At 35.3% G+C, this 22,634-nt stretch overlaps 3 protein-coding genes across 3 annotated transcripts; 2 read left to right on the top strand and 1 right to left on the bottom strand.

Moving 5' to 3' along the window:
* Positions 1-1,599: 1,599 nt before the first annotated feature.
* Positions 1,600-4,533, top strand: KCS10 (3-ketoacyl-CoA synthase 10). Its single transcript, XM_021420693.2, has 3 exons — positions 1,600-2,133; positions 2,260-2,885; positions 3,773-4,533. Exons 1-3 carry the CDS (start codon positions 1,720-1,722, stop codon positions 4,338-4,340), a joined length of 1,608 nt encoding a protein of 535 aa, XP_021276368.1. The 5' UTR covers positions 1,600-1,719; the 3' UTR covers positions 4,341-4,533.
* Positions 4,534-13,505: 8,972 nt separating this feature from the next.
* LOC110411526 (putative flavin-containing monooxygenase 1) lies at positions 13,506-16,329 on the top strand. Its single transcript, XM_021421722.1, has 5 exons — positions 13,506-13,961; positions 14,445-14,685; positions 15,165-15,343; positions 15,535-15,884; positions 15,987-16,329. Exons 1-5 carry the CDS (start codon positions 13,506-13,508, stop codon positions 16,327-16,329), a joined length of 1,569 nt encoding a protein of 522 aa, XP_021277397.1.
* A 3,045-nt stretch (positions 16,330-19,374) lies between these two features.
* Positions 19,375-21,357, bottom strand: LOC110411575 (hydroxyproline-rich glycoprotein family protein). The gene is made up of 2 exons (XM_021421799.1): positions 20,067-21,357; positions 19,375-19,511 (listed from the first exon to the last, which is right to left on the bottom strand). Exons 1-2 carry the CDS (start codon positions 21,281-21,283, stop codon positions 19,463-19,465), a joined length of 1,266 nt encoding a protein of 421 aa, XP_021277474.1. The 5' UTR covers positions 21,284-21,357; the 3' UTR covers positions 19,375-19,462.
* Between the last annotated feature and the right edge of the window lie 1,277 nt (positions 21,358-22,634).

Below are 22,634 nucleotides of genomic sequence, written 5' to 3'. Positions count from 1 at the left end.
AAGGCCCTTTTTGTTTTTTAATTTCATTAATTAAGGCACATGATAAGTGTTGATGGATGGGACACGAAACCGGGAATAATCCCCGAGCAGAAGATTTGCGTTGGTTGATGGATTGGACAAGAAACAGGGTACAATTAGGAGGTTGAGGATTTACATATGTATATAACCCTTTAGATTATAATAGAAGATAAGGTCTAAATCATTTATCATAGATCAGTTTTAGAATTTTGCCCCCTTTTTTTGGGGCAAATTATGGAATTATACTTTTTTTTTTCATTACAAACAATACTAGCAATATAATTGCATCCTCTGCCTTAATTATCTCTCTTTCATTTTCAACATTTTCCATCCATACCGATTAAGTCTTATGACATCAATGCAATACTATTGCATTAACAACTTGGGTACTTGGATGAATTAGTTAAGAGTTTAATATTTCGTCTTTTGCACTTGCATTGATATTATCTGTATATGATTTATATTTGAATCTCTGGTTTTTTGGATAAGATGACTTCCAATGGTGAAAATTTGGCAGTGAAATTATCTTTAATTAGAGACTTCATCTTCTTCCTCAATTATTAATTGTTATATTATATATATATATACACACACAAATGCAGAGTATTAATATTTGTCTGCTTACCTTCTTATAGGGTTAGAGGCTTCTTTATTGGTTTCAAACATATAATGTTATCGATAATCAAATTTAAAATTTTTTTAATAATTAAATATTTAATTTATTGATTGATGTATAATTTTTTTATTTAAAGAGTAATTTTTGAATCTTTATTCTCCTAATTATATATAAAAAAAATATTTAAAGGCTTCTTATCTATCACTCACCATTGAAAGTTCATAGAAGACAATGATAGTACGTCTAAAAACAGTAGCATTGATACAGAGTATAGAAATACTCGACAAATCTGATTCCCATGCAACATCTTGAAAGATAAAAGTTGTCACTTGTCAGCTACATGATACTAGATTGATTTCATACCCAAAAGAACGTACAGAACAAGTTGGCTAAGCTTTGGCTGCTTTGGTGAAAGGTCACTAGGTTAAGGCGGCAGATGGTGAATTACACATTCATACCCACCAACAGAATCATGAAACAACAACCCGGCCGGCCTATTACTAAGAACTTTCGGGAACATATCGAAGCAATAAATAAAGAGGTATGGATTCGTTGTAGCTAAACTTTTGCTTTACTGGTAGTGCTACTATTTATTTGAAGTAAATATGGTAGCTAAACTACATGCAATAAGGCTAAACAGCTTATGCCAGCTGGTGGCCTCGAAGAAGCAAGTAGACCCCTAAGGCCTGAATCTCCTCAACCACTTTGCACTGCATTGTTTATTATTTTTTGTTTGACCACAAATTAAGGAAATGAAGGAAAGGATGAAGCCGCGGAAGCAGCCATCCGTAATATCACAGGAAACGTACGTTCCAAAGAGTGAAGTCATCAACACGACAACTTTTATGTATTATAATTTAGCTGATGATAAACGAAAGAAAAACCCGTTTGGACTTTGAATTGGACCGGGTTTCATTGAATGAAAGAATTAAAGGCAGTTGAAAACCTTTCAACTACACACCAGCCTAAGTTGGTGTGAGCATTAACTCTACTCCACCCACCACTTTCATCTCGCATCAATACGTTTATATGTAACCCAGTTCTTCACCATTTTGATTAACCAAGGAATTAATTTCAGGCTTAACATGGCTAGAAGCGAGCAAGATCTCTTGTCAACTGAGATTGTCAACCGTGGGATTGAGTCCTCCGGGCCTAATGCCGGCTCCTTAACCTTCTCGGTCAGGGTTCGTAGGCGGCTCCCGGATTTCCTTCAGTCAGTGAACTTGAAGTATGTGAAGTTAGGGTACCATTATCTGATCAGTCATGGCATATACTTGGCTACCATACCAGTTCTGGTGCTCGTGTTCAGTGCGGAGGTTGGAAGCCTTAGTAGGGAAGAGCTGTGGAAAAAGCTATGGGAAGATGCTCGTTATGATCTTGCCACGGTGCTCTCCTTTTTCGCTGTCTTTGTGTTCACGGTTTCTGTCTACTTCATGTCACGGCCTCGGTCCATTTATCTGATTGATTTTGCATGTTACCGTCCTAACGATGACCTCAAGGTGAAAATCTTTTCTCATGCATGAATGCTTAATTAGACTACACGTATTTCTTGCTATGCAAGAAACAATTAAATCATAGATTTTGTCACTCTGCAAATTTATTTACACATCCTATTACATTTTCAGGTGACTAAGGATCAATTCATTGAAATTGCAAGAAAATCAGGCAAGTTTGATGAGGGAAGTCTTGAATTCCAGAAAAGGATTCTGAAATCATCAGGAATTGGGGACGAAACTTACGTTCCCAAGGCTCTCGTGTCTAGTGAAAACTGTGCAACCATGAAAGAAGGTCGCCTAGAAGCCTCCACTGTAATGTTTGGGGCACTCGATGAGCTCTTTGAGAAGACCAGGATTCGACCAAAGGACGTGGGAGTGCTTGTCGTGAACTGCAGCATCTTTAACCCAACTCCATCTCTCTCTGCAATGATCATCAACCACTATAAAATGAGAGGAAATGTCTTGAGCTACAATCTTGGAGGGATGGGCTGCAGTGCTGGGATCATAGCGGTGGACTTGGCCCGAGACATGTTGCAGGCAAACCCAAATAACTATGCTGTTGTAGTCAGCACTGAGATGGTGGGCTACAATTGGTACCCAGGCCGGGTCCGGTCCATGCTTGTTCCAAATTGCTTTTTCAGGATGGGATGCTCCGCCGTTCTCTTGTCAAACCGGCGTCGTGACTACAGGCGTGCCAAATACCGTCTCGAACACCTTGTTCGGACACACAAAGGTGCTGATGACCGCAGCTTCAGGTGTGTTCCTTGATCATTCTGTTGATTATTGTTCACCTGGTTGTGTATATCAGTTTATGTGGGCAAAGATTAGTCTATGATAGTTATAGCTTGGTAGATGGATAAGTGCCCAATAAACACGTATAAGAATTCTGATTCAACGTCTTTCCAATAAGCTAAACTTTAATTTATGATAACTATAGACTACCAATCTACTAGATATTTATGAAATTCACATTTAGATATGAACTAGCTATATCACACACTCTCATTCAAACATTTTGCCTATCTGATTCCATTTTTTCAAAAAAGTACCCAACTTTTTTTCCATCCATGAAAATGACACCCTGGACTATATGGAGGTGGTCCATGGTGCGTTATAGCCTATATATTTCCTAGAATGGCCCCATAGCCCAGTCTATGGTGGTAAATATCCTTTACTGTTTAACGAACGGCATGATGCCCATGGGACCTACCACGCTCTCCTTCCGATGGCTATACGCAAGGAATTCTGTATGCATCAGGATAACATTTGATTTGATTTCAGTTTCTCCTGGTGAAACACCAATTTGGCAAAACTACTACTAGCATTCAAGTTGGCAGAGATTCAAATCTGGAAACAGAGAACAACAAATTAAAATCAAAACATAGTTGGAACTTGGAATATTTACAACTCCAACAATGGCTTTACAAATTTGTCGCTAATTCTTAACGGAGGTTTACTCTTAAACTCTTCCTTAAAAACGAATCTTACCAAGTTATTTCTTTTTGGAAATTGAATCATTGAACTTATTTAACAGAATATTATAACTTGCATTTAAGATCCTTATCTGGACTTTTAATTAAGTTAGCATGTGTTTTCGATTTTTAGTTTTCTACTTTTTTGTAATATTTTGCGTGTATATCAGGTCTGTGTACCAGGAGGAAGATGAACACGGCTTTAAGGGGCTGAAGGTGAGCAAAGATCTAATGGAAATTGGTGGCGATGCTCTCAAAACCAACATCACCACACTGGGGCCTCTAGTTTTACCCTTCTCCGAGCAACTCCTCTTCTTTGGTACATTAGTTTGGAGGCACTTTTTTGGTGGGGATAATTCAAAAGCCTCATTATCACCATCGTCAAAGCCATACATCCCAGACTACAAACTTGCATTCGAACACTTTTGTGTGCATGCCGCGAGCAAGACTGTGCTAGATGAGCTGCAGAAGAACCTTGAGCTCAGTGAGAAGAACATCGAAGCCTCCAGGATGACCTTGCACCGCTTTGGTAACACTTCTAGCAGCAGTATATGGTATGAATTGGCATATTTGGAAGCTAAAGAGAGGGTCAAAAGAGGAGACAGGATTTGGCAGATTGCCTTCGGTTCTGGGTTCAAGTGCAACAGCGTGGTTTGGCGTTCCATGCGCCGTGTGAGGAAGCCTTCCAGGAATAATCCTTGGCTTGACTGCATTGACAGATACCCTGTGGCACCTTAAGTTATGCTATGGCTTGGTTGATAATCAATAATGGGCGAATTTTCTTTTCTTTTTTTTCCTCTTGTTTATTTCTTAACTTCTATCACATGGAATAGGACAAGCACTGGAAGTTTGGGATATGGCATATTGTTTTGAAACGTTTCTCGATTAATTTAATTGTATGAAAAAGTTGTTGAATTATAGTTAGCGGCTACCCTAAGACTCGTATTCTTCTTCACTATTCTTCAACCTGGCTAGTGGCAACCATATTTAAGGTCTTCCAGGGACCAATACTTCTTACATGATATTTTTGGATGTTATTTAAACTGAAAAACTCTTTATTCTTTACAGTGCTATGCAGCTGGCACTCGTACATGGACTTATTGCGCAAGGCCTCGAATTAATGGTAATGGACAGGGCAAACCATATTTTCTCTGTTCTCTGACATAGGACTGGGAATTTCAATTTTCATTTGTGTGGAATAAGATATTTTCTAATTCTGCCAAATTGGAAGCATTCAAATTTGAACTCTGGCTAATGTTCAAGTTGATCACATTCAAATATCAGCACTCATGAATATATTGCTGTTAACAAAGTAATAGCCCCTCATATGTAAAATCTGGGATTGAACATTGCAATTTCTTTTTGAAGAGGTAACACTTTGGGTGATGAGATGGTATAGCCATTGCTGACGATTAATTTGAGAGCTAAACTGGAACAACTTTGGAAAATTTTTGAGTTGATAGTTCTCTGGATATGGCTATGGTTTTTTTTTTTTTCTGTCTAAACCGTAGATTCTAGACGTAGGTGGAGAAGTAAATCTAGAATAACTAGAACAACCTGATCGAACTAGACAGAAAAAAATGTGAGAGAATTACCCCTGTGAGCTTGTGCTTGATTCTTTTCAACAGAAAGCTCGTTTTCCCTTGAAACCCTGTAGGACTGAAACGCCAGACTGCACAAAAGCTCTGCATTCAACACGACAGATCGAAACGTATAGTCCTAAAGGATCTTTCGTTAGCGCACAGGTTCTTTTTTTTTTCTCTTTTGGGGGATAACTAAATTTGTTTAAATGTAGTACATCAACTAGCTAGGCAGAGGTTACCAGCTATGCCCTAAGAAGCATTGAATATCCACTAGATTAAAAGTTGTGGTATTAGAAGGTATTTCAAGGCACTGGTTTATTGAGGAGCATTAAATTCCGGCTTGAAAAGTTGAATACTGGCTCTAATCTGAATTATTGTAAGCTGCCATAAGGGCCAATGCCCAATGGGCACACCTCAGAAAGACACTGGTTGCATATGTGGGCCGCCCTGCTTTTGGAGTATGCTTTTTCATTTGCAAATTCAACCCCGACCTGGATGTTGTATTATGCTGTGACAAAAAGGCATGCGATTTTTGAGTCAATCTTGTTAGCAACAGTACAAATTGGGAGCTGCGTGGGAAGGTAGAAGCCGTAGAGGATAAGGGCTAGCACTAGGTCATGGACTCAGTTCTACTCTGTTATGAAAATTACTCAAAAAATAATAAAAATTAAATTTAAAAAATTAAATAAAAAAAATATAAAAATTTACGTGATTTTGCCTCTTACTTACATCCACGAAATAAAATTATTTTTATATTATTAAGAAATTAAAATATAATAAATTGATTTTTATGACTCTCTAAATCAATTTAAGATCCTTTGCACACTCTTTTTTAATAATCTTTCAAGAACACTCACCCAAACTACTCTAGCTCCACTTAGAGCAAAAGACAGAGTTACAAAGTATCCCTTCTCTAAAGCTCTCAAAGTACTACTTGCAATTTTAAAATCTTGAGATCCACTTTTATAGTATAAAAATCCAAAGTAGAATGTGATTAGGACTTTATGTAGAATAAGAAGTTTAAAACCGTATAACTACTTAATGTTGTACATAAACAAAAATTCTAATCAAATAAGTTCTAGAATTTTAGTCAACCTAAAACTCAACAAATCTCTATCTTTGACTTGAATTCAAACTCCTTAAACTTCTTCCACCAGTCACACCCAATTACAACTTCCTAACTCTACCTACTTTCCAACACTTTGAATAACTCTCCGAGCACAAGACTTTTCAAATCATTGGCCTTTATAATTACCACGACTACACATACTGAATCAAGTATAGTCCAACACTCGATTCCACAAAACAGCCAATGCACTTGTGTAGCAGTCAAGTCAATGGCACTAATTGACTTCGGAAAGGGACCTCGACGACCCTTCCAATTCACCGCTGGCAAGATTTTTCGTCCTTTCACAATGGGAACCTTATATCACTTCTTCGGCAAATGAAATCTCACTTTGGTAGATCGGAAAGGGACCTCGACGACCCTTCCAATTCACCGCTGGCAAGATTTTTCGTCCTTTCACAATGGGAACCTTTTATCACTTCTTCGGCAAATGAAATCTCACTTTGGTAGCTACCATCTCCTGTGCACTGTTCCCATCCCTTCGAGACCTCACATTCTAGACGATATAAGCTATTATACAAATTTTCCCTAATCAGGACCATGTCGTCTTGTGTGACTTTTACCACTCCATCACAAGTAGAATATCCATACCCTTTAGAGTCTAATAGAATATTAGATTCTTACACATCTCTGGGACATAGGCCACACCACCCAAAGAGCGCACAACCTCATCAATATTTTGATTTTTACTACTCCAAGACCCATGACTTTCACTATTGACTTATTACCTAAAGTCAAATTCCCTATCACCCATTCTTGAAGTAAATCAACATATGTGAGTAATCACCCATTCTTGAAGTAAATCAACATATGTGAGTGGCAGAAGCAGAATCTAAATACCAATAAGAATTTACATCCATATTTTCTGAGATTATAAAGACATCACAATTATCAGCTTCAGCAACGAAAACACACTCACCTTTGTTCTCGTTACTTTCATTCTCTTTTGTAGGACAGTCTCTTTTAATATGTCCATACACTTTGCATCGAAAGCACCGAACATTGTTGGATCTAGACTTGCCACCCTTAGATCCCTTATCAGTTGACTTCCTCTTATGAACCTTAGTTACCAATGCCAAGCCACCTGGATCTCTATCCCCTTTCTTACTTTTCTTTCGGGCTTCAAGAGACATTAATGTTGCTTGTGCTTGTTCTAACGTTATTGTATCCATCCCACATATCAGAGATTCTACAAATACCTCATAGGAGTCTGGAAGCGAAGTTAGGAACAATAGTGCCTTTTCCTTTTCCTTCACCTTCACATCAACCTTCTTCAACTGATCAATGATTCCATCGAATTCATTCATATGCTTCATGAGGTCTCCATTCTCTTCCATCTTTAAGCGATACAACTTTTGCCTAAGTTGCAGCTTGTTAGAAAGACTTTTCACCAAATAAATCTTCTCTAACTTTGCCCATAACCTTGGAGCAGAATCCTCATCAATAACATGGTTAAACACGTTATCTCCAATGCAATGCCGAATAGTGCTCACACACCTTTGCTCCAACTTTGCCCATTCAGCATCCTTCATGTCATCCGGTTGCCCTTCCTTCTTTCCTAGCAAGGAGTGTATTAAACCTTGCTGCGCAAGGAGATCTTTCATCTTTCTCTACCACTGCGTAAAACTAGTCTTTTCATCAAACTTCTCAATTGAAAAATTTATAAAACTAGTAACTTTCGACATCTTTGTTGAATCTTGAATTTTACTGAACCCGAAGCTCTGATACCAGTTTGTTATGAAAATTGTCCAAGAAACAATAAAGATAAAACCCAAAGAAATCAAGCAAATAGAAAAACACAAAAATTTATATTGTTTGACCTCTTGCCTACGTCCACGGAGTGAAAATATTTTTATATTATTGAAAAATTAAAGTATAATAAATTGACTTTTATGGCTCTCCAAACCAACCCAAGATCCCTTGGACACTCTTTCTCAATAACCTCTCAAGAATACTCTCCTAAACCACCACTCTAGCTCTATTTAACCACCTTAGCTCTAGTTAGAGTGAAAGACAGAATTATAAAGTGTCCATTCTCTAAAGCTCTCAAAGCACTACTTATAATTTTAAAGTTTAAATATCTACTTTTATAGTATAAAAGTTCAAAGTAGAATGTGATTAGGACTTTATGTAGAATAAGAAGTTTAAAACCATACAACTACTTAATGTTGTACATAAACAAAAATTCTAATCAAATAAGTTTTAGAATTTTAATCAACCTAAAACTCAACATACTCGCCTAGAATCAAGATCACCTCTTTATTAACTTCCTCTTGATGGGATCTTGAAAAAATATTTACTAAAAAATAATATTATAAAAATATTAAGATAAAGCTGATGTGAAATCCATCATTATTCTACAACAATCTCACATCTAATGACCCATTGAGAAAAACTTTAATGACAAATCAAAAATTCCATCAAAACCTCTATTCTCATCGTGCTTTTGGGAAGCGTTCAAAGCGCACGAAACAATATTTTAGATTTCCTCTCTGATCCAATGAGCTCTAGGCCCAAGGCTTGTGCACAATTTTATTTTATATTTTTTTCCATAAAGTTAAAGGGTTTAATTGAGTGTTGAACGATGCTCGTAAGTGTACTCAACAGGATTTCGCCACAAAAAGGTGCCAACTGTCCTGGACAAATACTAGGGGTTGCCAGCCAGCAATGCGTCCCTGTCCTGCTATGGGGATTTTGATACAGGATTCTAAAGGTGATGCTTGGAATAAAATTGCTAGACATGAAATTCTTGACAGATGATGTGATATGTCCTGTTTCTCAGACTCTGCATGATGAAATTACGCCTGCAATGAGTCCTCCATGCATTTTTGAGCCATACAAGATGTTTGAGCAATTTTCTTGAGCAAATAATTAAATAAGACCCAGAATCAAGCGCCAAAAAAAAAAAAAACTCCACTTATCATTGGTTTCATCTATGCATATGTAGCCGTTTCAAGAGGTCAAACTTCAAACCCAACAAAATGCATTGCACCATTGTAATGGTAATTATTTTCAGGCTACACACTAAAATTTCTTTCTGAGAAAAACAAAAAGCCTGAAACTTAGATCTAACCCCACCATACCTCACATGATTACAATACTTAGTTACTACTCACATTTATAACCTTGTGCTTGTATGTTCAAATTGGATTCCAGGATTTTGAACCTAACCAATTACTAATCATGCCTCTCCTTCAAAAACCATAGACTTCAAATCCAAAACCACTCATCTCCAACTACAAAAACCAACGCAAGGCATATCCCAGTCAAAGTACTTGTGTATATTTTATGGATGGTTTTCTAACAAATTTAGTCAAACCAAATTAATTGTGGCCCTTTAAAGGGTAAAGCTCAACAACTGGTGTAAAAATAAAAAAGAAATTGAAAAGAAGATTGTTTTTGTATGGTTCTTTTTTTTGGAGATGTTTAGCATAAATAATCATGTGTAGAAACCAGGGTGATCATCAGCTAGTTTAGGTCATGCACTACTGTGGAGGAAACTTTAAATGCAACGCGGACTTACTAGCCAGGTAGGACTGACCCATCTTTCCCCAAAGACCAACTTCCTCAGAGAAGCCTAAACCAACCCCATTTCCACGAAGTCAAAACATTCTTACTAGTAGAAAAAACAACAATGCCTTATTAAAAATTATTTGATTGCTAAAGAGAAAACTTTATTGACTGAGGGATGGTCTTGGAGCTGGAATATCTACAACAAAAGAGCACTAAATGCGGTTGTTGAGTGTGTTCCCAGTTTTTTTCTCGTGGAAATTCCACGAAAAGAGACAATTTGTCTTTAAATTTGTGTTGCATTTGTAAACCCAAACAAGGTTAAAAAATTACTACTATAATATTTCATTTTTTGAGCCAAAATGTCAAGACAATTATTAACATCTTTACTGTCCGTTTGAATACGATCAGCTTTGTGGATTTTTGGTTCCTTTTCGATAAAAGGACTTGTTTTTTTTGGGTTCTTGCCTGTATTTTTTGTATACTAAAAGCTTTAATTTCTTCTACTAGAGATAAAAAGAAAACAAAAAAGAAAAAAGAAGAGAGAGGCAAATATAACAAAAATAGGAAGAGAAAACATTTGATTTTTTTACATGTAATTATGAAGTTGGGTTAAAAATATGGAAATTCTATCAATCATTTCAATTTCCTTTTTAAAATATAACAACTGATGATTGCATATTTATTTCTTGTATTTTTATTAATAGTCTTTTTCCTGTGTTGAATATCTAAATTAGATGTTTACAAGCATCTTATAAGATAATGGTTTTTTTTTAAAAAAAAACGAAATTATTTAAGGCTTCTTGGAAATGGCTATGTAACAAGGAATTTAATAATTCGATTATGAATAATTCGGGATTTCCTTCTTTTAAAAACAAATTGTAAGTTCTGTCTTAATTTTTTTTAATTAGATATACATTTATTTAAATCTACTTGGGGAATGCGAATCTTCTGCCTCTACTTCGAGCTCCTTTCTCTGTCCCAGCATCATTTCATGCATGGCTGCCATTTTTTTTTCCAAAAAACATATGGTTGCTCCTTGAGTTTAGACACAATAAATTTTTTTTTCTTTTCATAAATCTTATGATACCGTCTTCATATTTACGTATGAATATAAAAAAATAAAAATTTAATTGTTAAGGCATCTTCTTAAAAAATAAAGGGTCATTCATACAATGTGACGTGATGCACTTGGAGAAGCACCACAAGGGAGGGCGCTGCTAGGAAACTGCATTTTTCTCAAGTTGCATCCTTGAATTCTCACAGCCTTTTTGTTTATATTACAAGAAGAGAAGAAGGAACATCATTTTCTTGATGAATGGTACAGGTGCTTTTGGTCTTAAATCACTCTCATTCTCTCTTTCTTTCTCTGTATATATATATATAGTCATAGGCACAGCAGAAAATTTCCACAAATTCAAGGAAAAAAGTGTGGAGACAGTATGATATATAGCTACCAAATTCCGTCACCAAGAAAGAGAGTAGACGAATATCTTTTTCCACATAATAAACAAGGTTCTAAAGAGATCAGGGACAGCTAGCTCTAAACACATGCATGGTTTGAAATTGAGACATTTGTTCATTTTAAGGCATTGATTATCATGTAGCTTGTCGTCAAGAAAATGACTTGTGATCTCGTCGGCCATACTACTTTTTAAGTGTAATAAGGACAATGGTTTGAATTGATCCATTGTTGAATATACCTTTTCCATGGAGTTTCCTGTTTATTTCCGGGATGTTGCTGTTCTCAAAGCATGGTCCAACTAGTTGCAGTATTTTATTGGGTTGGGAGGAAAGACGATTGGAAGAGAAACCCCAATGAGAAGGATTGGAAAGGAAATTTGTCATCGCTCTAAGTTATGCTTGGATCATGACAAATTCTAAGCCAATAAATGCTGAATGAAGAAAATGAAATTGGTAGTTGAGAGCTTATCTTGATGCTAGTTATACTACACACTCTTTATCTTAAAAGAAAACAAAAACATAATAAAAACGTGACCCTCAATATTAAAATGTTTTCCCATTTATAGAAGAATTAAGATTAATTCATCAATACTGAAAAATGAAAAATATTTCCTTCTATTTCTAATTTGTACAAAATGAGGGAAATTAATTAATTCTATCCTTAGTTATTTTTCCTCCCTCTAGTAGCTTGTTGGAAAAGAAGCCAATCACTAATTAACTCCTTGGCGTATTAAACTTCTCTATATGTGACAAAGAACAGTACCTATGCCTTACTAATCTTCTGTCAAAATTTCCCATCATCAGAGATAAAAGCAATTGGTTGGAAAAATTGCCGGTTACCTCACTATTTCATTTTCTATCTCCTTTCCCATGAAAGTTCCGACTAAACACCCCTGTTGACCACCAAAACCGACTTTTTGAACACAATTATTTTACTTTTCTAAATTTTACTTCAAATTGGATATAAAATCTAGCAGGATTGGTAGGAAATTAAGGTATCCCATACATATATCAATATCCATAAGATGCCATTATAACTATGCCTTTCAAATGCAAACCTAACATTTTCTTTTTGTTTTTTCTAAGAATAAGGAAATTCTCTTTGCATTTGACGATAAGTTTTGGCAGCTCAGAAGAAGAAACCTTCAATCTGAATACCATATGAGCTTGAAAATTCAAGTTTAATCAGTAATTTACCCCTTGAGTATATCCCTCCCATGCCTTTAATCAGCGATCTCTTAAGTCAAAGCAAAACTTAGTTCTTCCAATTTCCTTTTCAGCAGAGACGAATTCGCATATGCAGTTGGTTTAATTATTAGAGTAGTTGACACGCGCAATGGAGCAATGGCCAAAGCCACGATGCAGTCAATAATCATATTTAAATATCAATATTATAATATGTATACTTATCTGATAAGGAACTTGGTTTTGCTACAGTTTTTCTCTTTTGTCAACTCCATGTACAATGATGAAGAAGAAAAATCCTGCACATATTTTAATGAGTCAACCCATTAATCAAGCAGATAGCCAAGGCATTGTAAGATCTCTGACACAGTACAAGAGAACGGAACTTGATTGTACGAATTAATTAAGTAGAACTTCGTCTCTAAGATGAAAACTTTATGCATTGACCTCAACCGAGAAACACGAACACATTGTAGGAAGATCATGGTCAAATTTTATTTATATATATGGCCATGGGAACGCAAAGAATTCAAAGCTGTCTTATGCTAACTAATCCTTAAAGAAAAATTTTATTTTATATGAATAATGCTGCCAAGTTCATCATTCATGAGTCACAAAGAGAGGAGAAAAAATAATTAAAGGAAGTGGAGATTAATTTATTAATTTCATCAAAATTATGTGTATATTAATTAATAACGAGACTTTTCCTCAAAAATAAAATACATAAAACTAGCGATGAAAGATTTAACTAATTAATTCTGATTTGACGATATTTACCAAGTACGAGAAAGTATAGTAATGTAACAGTGACATTTGTTGCAGTTGACAAAGGAAATTAAGGGGCGGCAAACATGGAACTACTGTTGAACCTAACAAAATTCACTTAAATTATTGAGTTACCACTTACAAGGAAATCCATCTGGTCATTCCTCATCTGCCTGTATAAATAGTCAACCAGACTCTCAGCTCCAACACACCAATACAATCAGATAAGCTAGTCCATTGCTGCAGTATCATATATTCGTATATACCAATATGTCTTGCGAGCAGCGCTACCTTAAATCATCCAGAGTTGGGATTATAGGGGCTGGTATTAGTGGAATTGCCGCTGCTAAACAGCTCTCCCATCAAAATCCAATTGTTTTCGAGGCCACTGATTCAATAGGTGGCGTTTGGAAACATTGTTCATTTGCCTCCACCAAACTCCAAACCCCTCGATGTGACTTTGAGTTCTCGGATTACCCTTGGCCCCAAAGGGATAATTCGAGTTTCCCTTCTTACCTTGAGATCCTGGATTACTTGCATAATTATGCTACGCACTTTGATGTGTTGAAGTTCATCAAGTTCAATTCCAGGGTGGTGGAGATTCGGTACATAGGTGACCGAGAAACAACCAACTTGGATATGGCGCCTGGAGAGTTTGGATCTCTTTTGAGAGGCCATCCTGTCTGGGAGGTCGCTGTGGAAACTAATCCATCAAAAACTGTTGAGGTTGTTCTCTAGACATCATATCACTAATTTGCACCACTCGTAAACATATATTTTTCATTTTCTTCTTCACTTTTCTTGATGATTTGGCATGCTTGTTTCACTTGGAAATCCTGCATGTTTCGACGGGCATGGGGCCGCTGTCTTTTCCTAGTGTTGAATTATTTATTTATTTATCGTATGAACTTCCTGTCCAAGTGCATGTCGTGGCCATGTCCTTCAGTTGATGAGTTATTAAACACAAAAGTAATCTTTGTGGTTTTCATATCGCGATCGCTAGTAAGTCAATTAGTTTTTCTTGACATATGTGCTTTTTTAGTCACGGTCTGAAGGGTTTAAAATTCTTAGCTAGACCTGGTGGAAGTTGACCCGAGAATCTTTGTACCTATCTATGTACAACAAAACGTTTTTACATGTTATAATTAATGCTTGACACTATTTATTCCCTCGATCCTGTTAATAATTCTGGAATTGTTGGAACTGCAGATGTATGCTTTCGAATTGCTGGTGGTATGCATTGGCAAATATGGGGATGTACCAAGAATGCCAGTTTTCCCTCCCAACAAAGGCCAAGAAATTTTCGGTGGGAAGGTTATGCACACCCTCGAGTACTCTAAACTTGATAAAGAAGCCGCCCGTGAGTTGTTGAAAGGAAAAAAAGTTGCTGTTGCCGGCTATAAGAAATCAGCCATTGATTTAGCTACCGAGTGTGCAGAGGCAAACCAAGGTATATACATACATATACATATGTATTGGCGTAAATACACAAGGTTAACTAGTGACATGCATATACACACACTATATATAAAAAAAGAAAAGTATTTAGAAAGAGCCAAATAGGAGACAAACCCTAATTTGACTGACATCCAACATAAAGTCGCATGCATGCTTCCCTATAGCAAGGTAAGCAGACTGGTCAACAAAGCCAACGAATCATACCAAAAGGTCAACTGAGGATTTGATTTCTGACATGCATGCTTACTTAGCAAGGTAACTACACAAATTTTATTTTTCACAAAATTTAACATATTTTATTGCTTAAAGAAAAAAAAAAAACCCTGCGATTTTTAGATACCCTGATTGGTTAATATATAGTCATAAAATGCATGCTAGCTAGATTGAGGTTTGGTTCTAGAATGCAACGTGATTTTGACTACCTGACTTTTGTATCTTGACGCTTTTGCTTCGCCTGTTTTGTTAAAAAAGGACCGGATGGACAACCATGTACAATGGTGATAAGGACTTTACATTGGACCGTTCCAGCTTACTGGATTTGGGGTTTGCCCTTTTTCTTGTTTTATTCAACAAGGTCTTCTCAATTTCTCCATGAAAGGCCAAACCAAGGGCTGCTCAGGAATTTGCTTTGCCCTCTTTTGTCTCCCATGGTAATTTAACTTCCATTTCTTTACCTACCACTTAATTTTCACTTTTCTTCCTTATTTCCGTCATGTCTTAATCATTGCTACAGTCTTGTATTCTATCTAATTATTTACCATCTATAGCAGCTAATTACTTCTTTTTGTTACTGAGCAAAACAAAAATACTTCTTTTTGTTTTTTGTTTTTCCTTTATGCAGCGAAAAGCAGTTTCCAAGTTCATAGAGTCGTACTTGGTGTGGAAGCTTCCACTAGTGAAGTATGGACTGAAACCAGATCACCCATTTGAGGAGGATTACGCCTCCTGCCAGATGGCTATCCTACCTGAAAATTTCTTTCCAGAGGCAGACAAGGGAAAGATATTGTTCAAAAGAGCATCGAAATGGTGGTTCTGGAATGGTGGGCTTGAATTTGAGGACAACACCAAAATAGAGGCTGATGTTGTACTCCTTGCTAGTGGTTATGATGGGAAAAAGAAGATCCAGGATCTTCTGCCTGAACCTTTCTTGAGTCTGATAGTAGACTCCTCTGGGATCATGCCTTTATACAGGTATAATAAATATCAAGAAATGATCGATGGGATCATATATATTGCTTTTCCAGAATAACTAAGATCTTTTGAGCTGATAAAGTATATATGTTGCTTTTGCAGGGGCACAATCCATCCGCTGATTCCAAACATGGCATTCGTGGGGTACATTGAGAGTGTTTCGAACCTGCATACAGCAGAGATAAGATGCAAATGGCTGTCTCGACTGGCTGATGGTCTATTCAAGCTTCCCAGCATTGAGAAAATGCTTGACCAAACTACCAAAGAAATGGAGGTCATGAAGAAAACAACTCGTTTCTACAAGAGACATTGCATTTCTACTTTCAGTATTAATCACAGCGATGAGATTTGTGAAGAGATGGGATGGAAATCCTGGAGGAAGAATAACTGGTTCCTGGAAGCTTTTGCTCCTTACAACAGTCAAGATTATGGAGAAGACAAATAAACTTGATAGATGTTGATTAGTATATTCCATCTCAGGCTACAGCTAAAGAATAAAATAGTTTATCTATCATATATGTCCTGCAGTGACAATTACCTTCACGTATGGTGTACTGAGTTTTAGTTATCAATGGAATTTAGAATAAAGGAATTAATCTTTATGCTACATTTGTCGTCATGTGATTTTCTTTTATTATTAATGTGTAGAACTGCTGCACATGTTTGATTGAGGGTCTAATTAATACTATTATAATCCAAACTTATTATGAGAACATTAACATTAAAATAGAAAAAATTATGAGGAATAACTTTCCTTGATAAGGCATTTCAAAAATAACAATCAAAATAAATTTAATTATTTTTGTCATATTTAATTATATTTTGACAAAAATACTCTTAAAATTATTTTAAATAAATTAAATCATTCATTACAATTTATCTCTATTTGTACTTTCAATTTCTCTCTCATCATCTCACTCTCTTTAATTTTATCAATTTCTCTTCGGTATTTGTCTGCTATACTCACGATTTCTCTCTCATGCACTTTCAAATTTCTCTATCTTATGTTTTCAAATTTCTCCTTCTTGCACTTTCAAGACACCAAGTGATGGTTTTGATATGCTTGGGTAGGTGACTATTTGAAAATTTTGATTTTTAGGTATTTTGGATAAAATTAAAACGGTAGAAATGCCTTGAAATAACTTTTCATTGGATCAATTTGAGATCTAAGTACCAATAAACTCAAGAATTTGAAATTTATAAACCTAAGTTTTTAAAAGAATTTTTTTTAATCAAAATAAGTGTTTTAAATAAGAAAATTTATATTTTAATCTATGAAAACATATTAAAAATACTTTAATCGATATCAGATTGTCAAAAAAAAAACAAAATAAAATGAAGAGAGTTGAGAGGATTTGAAGCTTTGGCTCGTAAGTAACAACAACATTTTAAGTATTAAAGTATAACAAAATATTTTTGACTATGACGTGTAACAATAATAAAGTCTAACAATATTTTTTTTTAATATGGTATGTAATAATCATTTTTAACTATGTAATATGTTTTTTACATGATGTGTAATAATAATATTTTATTTCAATATAGCGTGTAATAACCTTACCATGACGTGTAATTTCATTAAAAATAATTTTATTCAACTTGATTAAAAATAGTTAAAATTATAAAAAATTATTTATAAAAATATTTTATTTTTAAAGATTATTTTTAAAAATACCCCTTTAAAATATTAAGACTTCAACCAGCTACTATATATATAAGTTTATTGTATTAATCATATCTACATTCACAAAGGCATAAATGCGATTTTACTTTTTTTCCTTTTAGTAATGTAAGGAAGTCCACGGAGAAGGGAGCATACCAACCTTATACTTTCAGTACCCTCCTAAAGAGGACGGGCTAACAAGGGGCAACTATGGCATACTCTATAACTTTGTAACATAGGGTTAGCTTAAAGTTCATGCTGAAATTAACATCGGGTTATACTTTGAATTGTCACACGGTAATAACTTTAAATTAAGTTAATTAATTGAATTATATTTCTTTAAGAAAATAAAATACGAGACAATTATAAAAAATCTAAAGTCTCTTCTTTTGTTATAAAAAAAATTGACTAAATGATTAATTTTGGTTTATAAGTTGCAGGTTTGGCAGGTGGGGCATCTTGACAATTTGGTCTTTCAGAAAATAGAAAATATTAAAAAGAGAGTGAATCTGCAATCAGTTTGGCAATTTGTGACTGAATACACTGAACCTTGGATTAAGAAAATAGTAGTTACAAGAGAAGGGAAAAACAAAAAACACACTGCAAGCTTTACTGGGGAAAACTGAGAATAATTGGGTACATGATCATGATGAGGTATATTATCTCAACGTGCATGCCAGGAATTGAGATTTGATTGAAACCATGATGGAAGACCGGTTGAAGAACAAAAAGATACTTTCACATTGGAGTCAAGGTCTTTCTGTTTTTCTTTCTTTTCTAGTGGGAGGGTGTCGTAGGAAGAGAAACTTTAATTTAATATGATGGGTTGAGTTAATGTAAACTGATGGTTACAAATCGTTGCCGTGCTCGATTAATGAGGCAGAGTTGAAATTTGTGGTCGAATAAACATGCATGAACTGATCTGGCAAATTGGGAGTAGTAGCTTAATACTATGTATCCTGGCTTTGACGCTTGCCCTCCTGCATGGCTGCTTTTCGACAATTGGCCCGCATGTAAAGCTTAGCTGCCTGTGTCCCAATCCACCCCTTTTAGGACTCCTCTTGCTTTTTTCTCTTCTGGACAACACGAGCGGAGGAGAGTAGTTCTCCCTTTTCCATAAACTCTCTTCTTGTTGAAATTAATTGAGGTTTCATCTCAAATTTATGGGATGACAAAGACTTCACTATTTTTTGTACTACAATCTCAATCAAATTATTTATATATATATATATATATATAATGCAACTATTATTGTATATATATATATATATATATATATACCTGCTATGTAGCAAAATATAAAATAAAAAAGTTAGAATCAGTGTACAATTACTTATTAGTTACAATTATTGAATATCAATAATAGATTTTACTCTTTCTTAATTACTATTACATTTTAATTCGAATTGGTTTTGAAATATTAAACTGCAATTTAAGGCATAATCAGGTGATTAAAATAAATAAAAATGGCCTTTAAATTTGCGGTCCTATTAGTAAACAAACTTTCATTTTTAAATAATAAACAGATAATTATAATTATTTGTAAATTTGATTTATTATCTTCACTATATTTGGTCAGCATGAATTGTACCATCTACATATAGAAATTTCAACCCTTTGCCTGCAATGAAGATATGGGATTAAAGGCATGCAGCTGTAAGACTAGAATAAGAAATGAGAAAATACATAAAATTGTTGATATTGGATAACTGGTAAGAGGAAAAAGCAGATTCCTCTCGATACATTTATTAACCTCAATGGCCTTACACCTTTCACATATTTGCAAGCCTTATTAGATATAACACTAGTAGTAAAATATAGAAAGTAGGGGAGAAAGGGACTGAAAATGAAAACAAAAGGGAACCAATGCCAAAGATTTGATTAATTAAAAACATAATCAATCCTTGTCAAATGATCAAGCCAGCCACTCTCCATCCATTCCTTCAATTTCTCCAATGTCCATGCTGTTCATCACAACAATATAGGACAAAAATCAGAAGGAAAAACCAAGGTTAGTGAACTCATAAAATATGAACAACTTTCCATGGCAATGGAATTAATCAACTTTTTGTACACATTAGGCTACACAGAATTGAGAAACTCTTCTGGACTGGTCCAATTGACCCAAATTCTATAAGAAAGCCCATATCCCAAACTTAAATGGGCCTTTCTTGGGCTCTTCAGCTTTGTATTTGGGTGAAGACATTGGCATCTAATCGATCAAGATTTATGTTTGTGAAAAATAAAAAGATGAAGCTTCATATGGCTCAACAGAAGAGGTAAATTGACCCTTCTCTAGGTCAGAAATTGCAACTCAATTGAATCCAATTGGGATTCCTAGAAACTCTCGTCTTCCATTGAACTTAACTGAGCTCTGATGGAATTTACCAAAATGCTGAGGACCAAATTATTTTGATTTTTGTTAATAATTAAATTGCCACTGTATGGAAGGGCATGACATGAGAAACATTCCTAATTGATTCTTTCTGAACTTTTTATTTTTGAAATTGGATTCTTACCAAGGCAAGGCAGGATCCTGGAAGTAGTCATCAGGGCAAAGATCATTGAAATGCTGCTGCAAGCAGCCGTCATTTCCATTCAACCACGCAGGAAATTCCATGACTTGATCAAATGGTTGATACCCATCATCCTCAGCTATCACTTCAGGCCCAAGTTCCATAGTCGTCAAGAACTTGAACCACCACGCTGATGTTACCAAATTCATTGTGTCATTCCACTCCATTTGATGCTGCTCTCCTAATGATCTGATCTCTGCCATTTCCTCATCATTTATCGCTTGATGCAGGCCTCCCCCACCGTAGGATTCAGCTAAATCAGCCATAGCTGTAGGCCCCACTTCATGTGATATTGCAGCTGAAGCAACTTCTTCAGTTACAACGGATAAAGTTGGGGAAGATGATGATGATGGAGATGAGGATGAGTAGATTGATGGGTTGTTGCTGTTATGATAAAGGGTGGTATCTATGTTGTTGAAATCATGAAAGTTTAGGTTTAGACCTAAGGGTTGGTTTGGTAGAGTGAAGTTCAAAGTGTCTGTGGCCGATGGGAGAGGAATTGGAGAAGCAGGCCAAGAATATGGATTTGGGAGAGGAGGAGGAGGAAGAGGAGGGTAACGTTGAGAGAAAGATGAATAGGAAAAATTGTCTAAATTATAAGTAGAGAAGTTGTTTGTGTTTGATGGGTATATTCTAGGATTTCTCCTAGACTTTGTCTTTGATTCTTGTTCAAAAGGTGGTGGAGGTGAAAGATGAGAGGTCTCTGATGATTGCTGTTGTTGTAGCTCTTGTTGTTGCTGTTGCTGTTGCTGTTGCTGCTGCTCATTGGCTTGCTTCATGGCAGCTCTGTGGAACTTGAGTGCAGTGACAATTTCTCTCCTGGCCTCTGCCATGTTAAGCAGCCTTTCTTGGTAAGGCCTGCTGGTGTGAAGTCTCCTCCGAACCTGCTTCTTATGTTGCTGGGGTGGTTGGGGTTGCTGGGTCTGTGGTGTTTCACTAAAACCTTCACCAAATTTGGAAGAATTTTGGCCATTAAAACCGTCAACATCAACAGAGCCAGGGTCCCTGGGGTTCATGGGGTCTTTGGTTCTGGAAGAGGTCAGTTGTTTAACAAGGCTACGGATATAAGCACCAGAGAGATGAGGCTCTTCTTTGGGTTCGCTAATTTTATCAATTTCCAATCCTTCTTTCGTTTCTTGCTTGGAAGATCGACCCTTCATGTCTCACCCTTTTTTAACTATTTGAGGTACGAATATTGAGTGCAAGTCCCTCTTTCTTTCTTTCTTTCTTCTTTTTCAACTCAGGACAAGTAGAAAGAGAAAGGCGGTTGGAAGAATCATGGGTTTTTCCCTCAAATATTCTGAAAGACAAAGTACACAATGCAGAGACAGGAGCAGAGGCTGATCCGGAGTAGACCGGAGGGCCTCAAAGGTGTTATAAATACAAGCTGAGGACTGTCTAGGGTTTTTAAATTTTTTGGCTTTTTCCTTGTTTTGGCAATCTACATTTGTTACCGTTTTATTGCATGCTTTAAATGCGCAGTTAGGACCTCTACTTTACTAAACTGCCCTCTTCTTTCAACTACATTTACCAGAACCTGCCCCCTCCAAGCTTTTAAATGAAAAGTGAAAACCATTTATCGACTCATTCTCATCTCATCTCATTGTGAAATCATACCAAACAATACCCACATATTGGACACCCTTTTGCCATATGATGTGAAGAGTAACTTCATTCTTTAGTGATTTATAACCAAAATCAAAGAATGTGAACAAATAGGGTATATGCTATTTTTAGATATCTTAACTCTTATTTTATTAATTATTTAAATTTACATCTAAATACCTTAAACATTAGTCATTAAATACTCATACTCGTTAATTATTATATTAAAATAAATTTAAAATCAATATATTATATATACTATTAATTAAAATTAGTTTACAAAAAGAATAAATTAAAGTTTAAAATCATATTTAGAATAATTAATGAATCTTAGTAATTACTATATTAATTAGAATGAATTTATAAAAAAATAAAAATTAATATTAAAAATAATTATTTATAATTAAATTTAGATGGTAGATATTCTAAAAACCACTACTCGAATTTTATTTGAATTTAAAATAAATAATAATTTTACCATTCAAACCTTATCTAAATCTCAATATAAAGTATTTTAATTTCACTTAATCAGATTAGATAATAAAAAAATCCAATTACAAGATATTTATAGATATCCTTTCGGTCAAACTACAATAGCTATGATCTTTTATTACAAAATTTTGCAAAGTCTACTTTATTGCATACTTGTAAGAAACTGAAGTAAGATTACTTCAAGTTTAAATCATTTGCATCCAATTAAACAGTTTGAACAGAGATTTAAATTATTTAAATGTACCAGACAAATTGAGTGGCTTGTATTGAGACCAATATAGGAGACAAACTTCACTGAATCTTTAGAGCAATTTTTGTAACTATTTTCATGCTGGCATGATCAAACCCACTGAATAATCCATTGCTTTCTTAAGCTTGTGGTTCCTCCATTATTTTAAAAATGACATATACTAC

Source organism: Theobroma umbraticum, unplaced genomic scaffold, assembly GCF_002168275.2.
Source record: "Theobroma umbraticum cultivar Fairchild unplaced genomic scaffold, ASM216827v3 scaffold_56.0, whole genome shotgun sequence".
Lineage (NCBI taxonomy): Eukaryota > Viridiplantae > Streptophyta > Magnoliopsida > Malvales > Malvaceae > Theobroma > Theobroma umbraticum.
The sequence above is the reverse complement of the archived record's forward strand: the minus strand, read 5'-3'. Positions and strand labels throughout refer to the sequence as shown.

Excerpts from the sequence above, each read along its gene's own strand:
- KCS10 (XM_021420693.2), top strand. The coding sequence starts at position 1,720 with ATGGCTAGAAGCGAGCAAGATCTCTTGTCAACTGAGATTGTCAACCGT. Across the intron at positions 2,134-2,259 it reads GTCCTAACGATGACCTCAAG|GTGACTAAGGATCAATTCAT; the intron begins GTGAAAATCTTT and ends TTACATTTTCAG. Across the intron at positions 2,886-3,772 it reads GCTGATGACCGCAGCTTCAG|GTCTGTGTACCAGGAGGAAG; the intron begins GTGTGTTCCTTG and ends CGTGTATATCAG.
- LOC110411526 (XM_021421722.1), top strand. The coding sequence starts at position 13,506 with ATGTCTTGCGAGCAGCGCTACCTTAAATCATCCAGAGTTGGGATTATA. Across the intron at positions 14,686-15,164 it reads GTGTGCAGAGGCAAACCAAG|GACCGGATGGACAACCATGT; the intron begins GTATATACATAC and ends TTGTTAAAAAAG. Across the intron at positions 15,344-15,534 it reads GCCCTCTTTTGTCTCCCATG|CGAAAAGCAGTTTCCAAGTT; the intron begins GTAATTTAACTT and ends TCCTTTATGCAG.
- LOC110411575 (XM_021421799.1), bottom strand. The coding sequence starts at position 21,283 with ATGAAGGGTCGATCTTCCAAGCAAGAAACGAAAGAAGGATTGGAAATT. Across the intron at positions 19,512-20,066 it reads CAGGATCCTGCCTTGCCTTG|CATGGACATTGGAGAAATTG; the intron begins GTAAGAATCCAA and ends TGTGATGAACAG.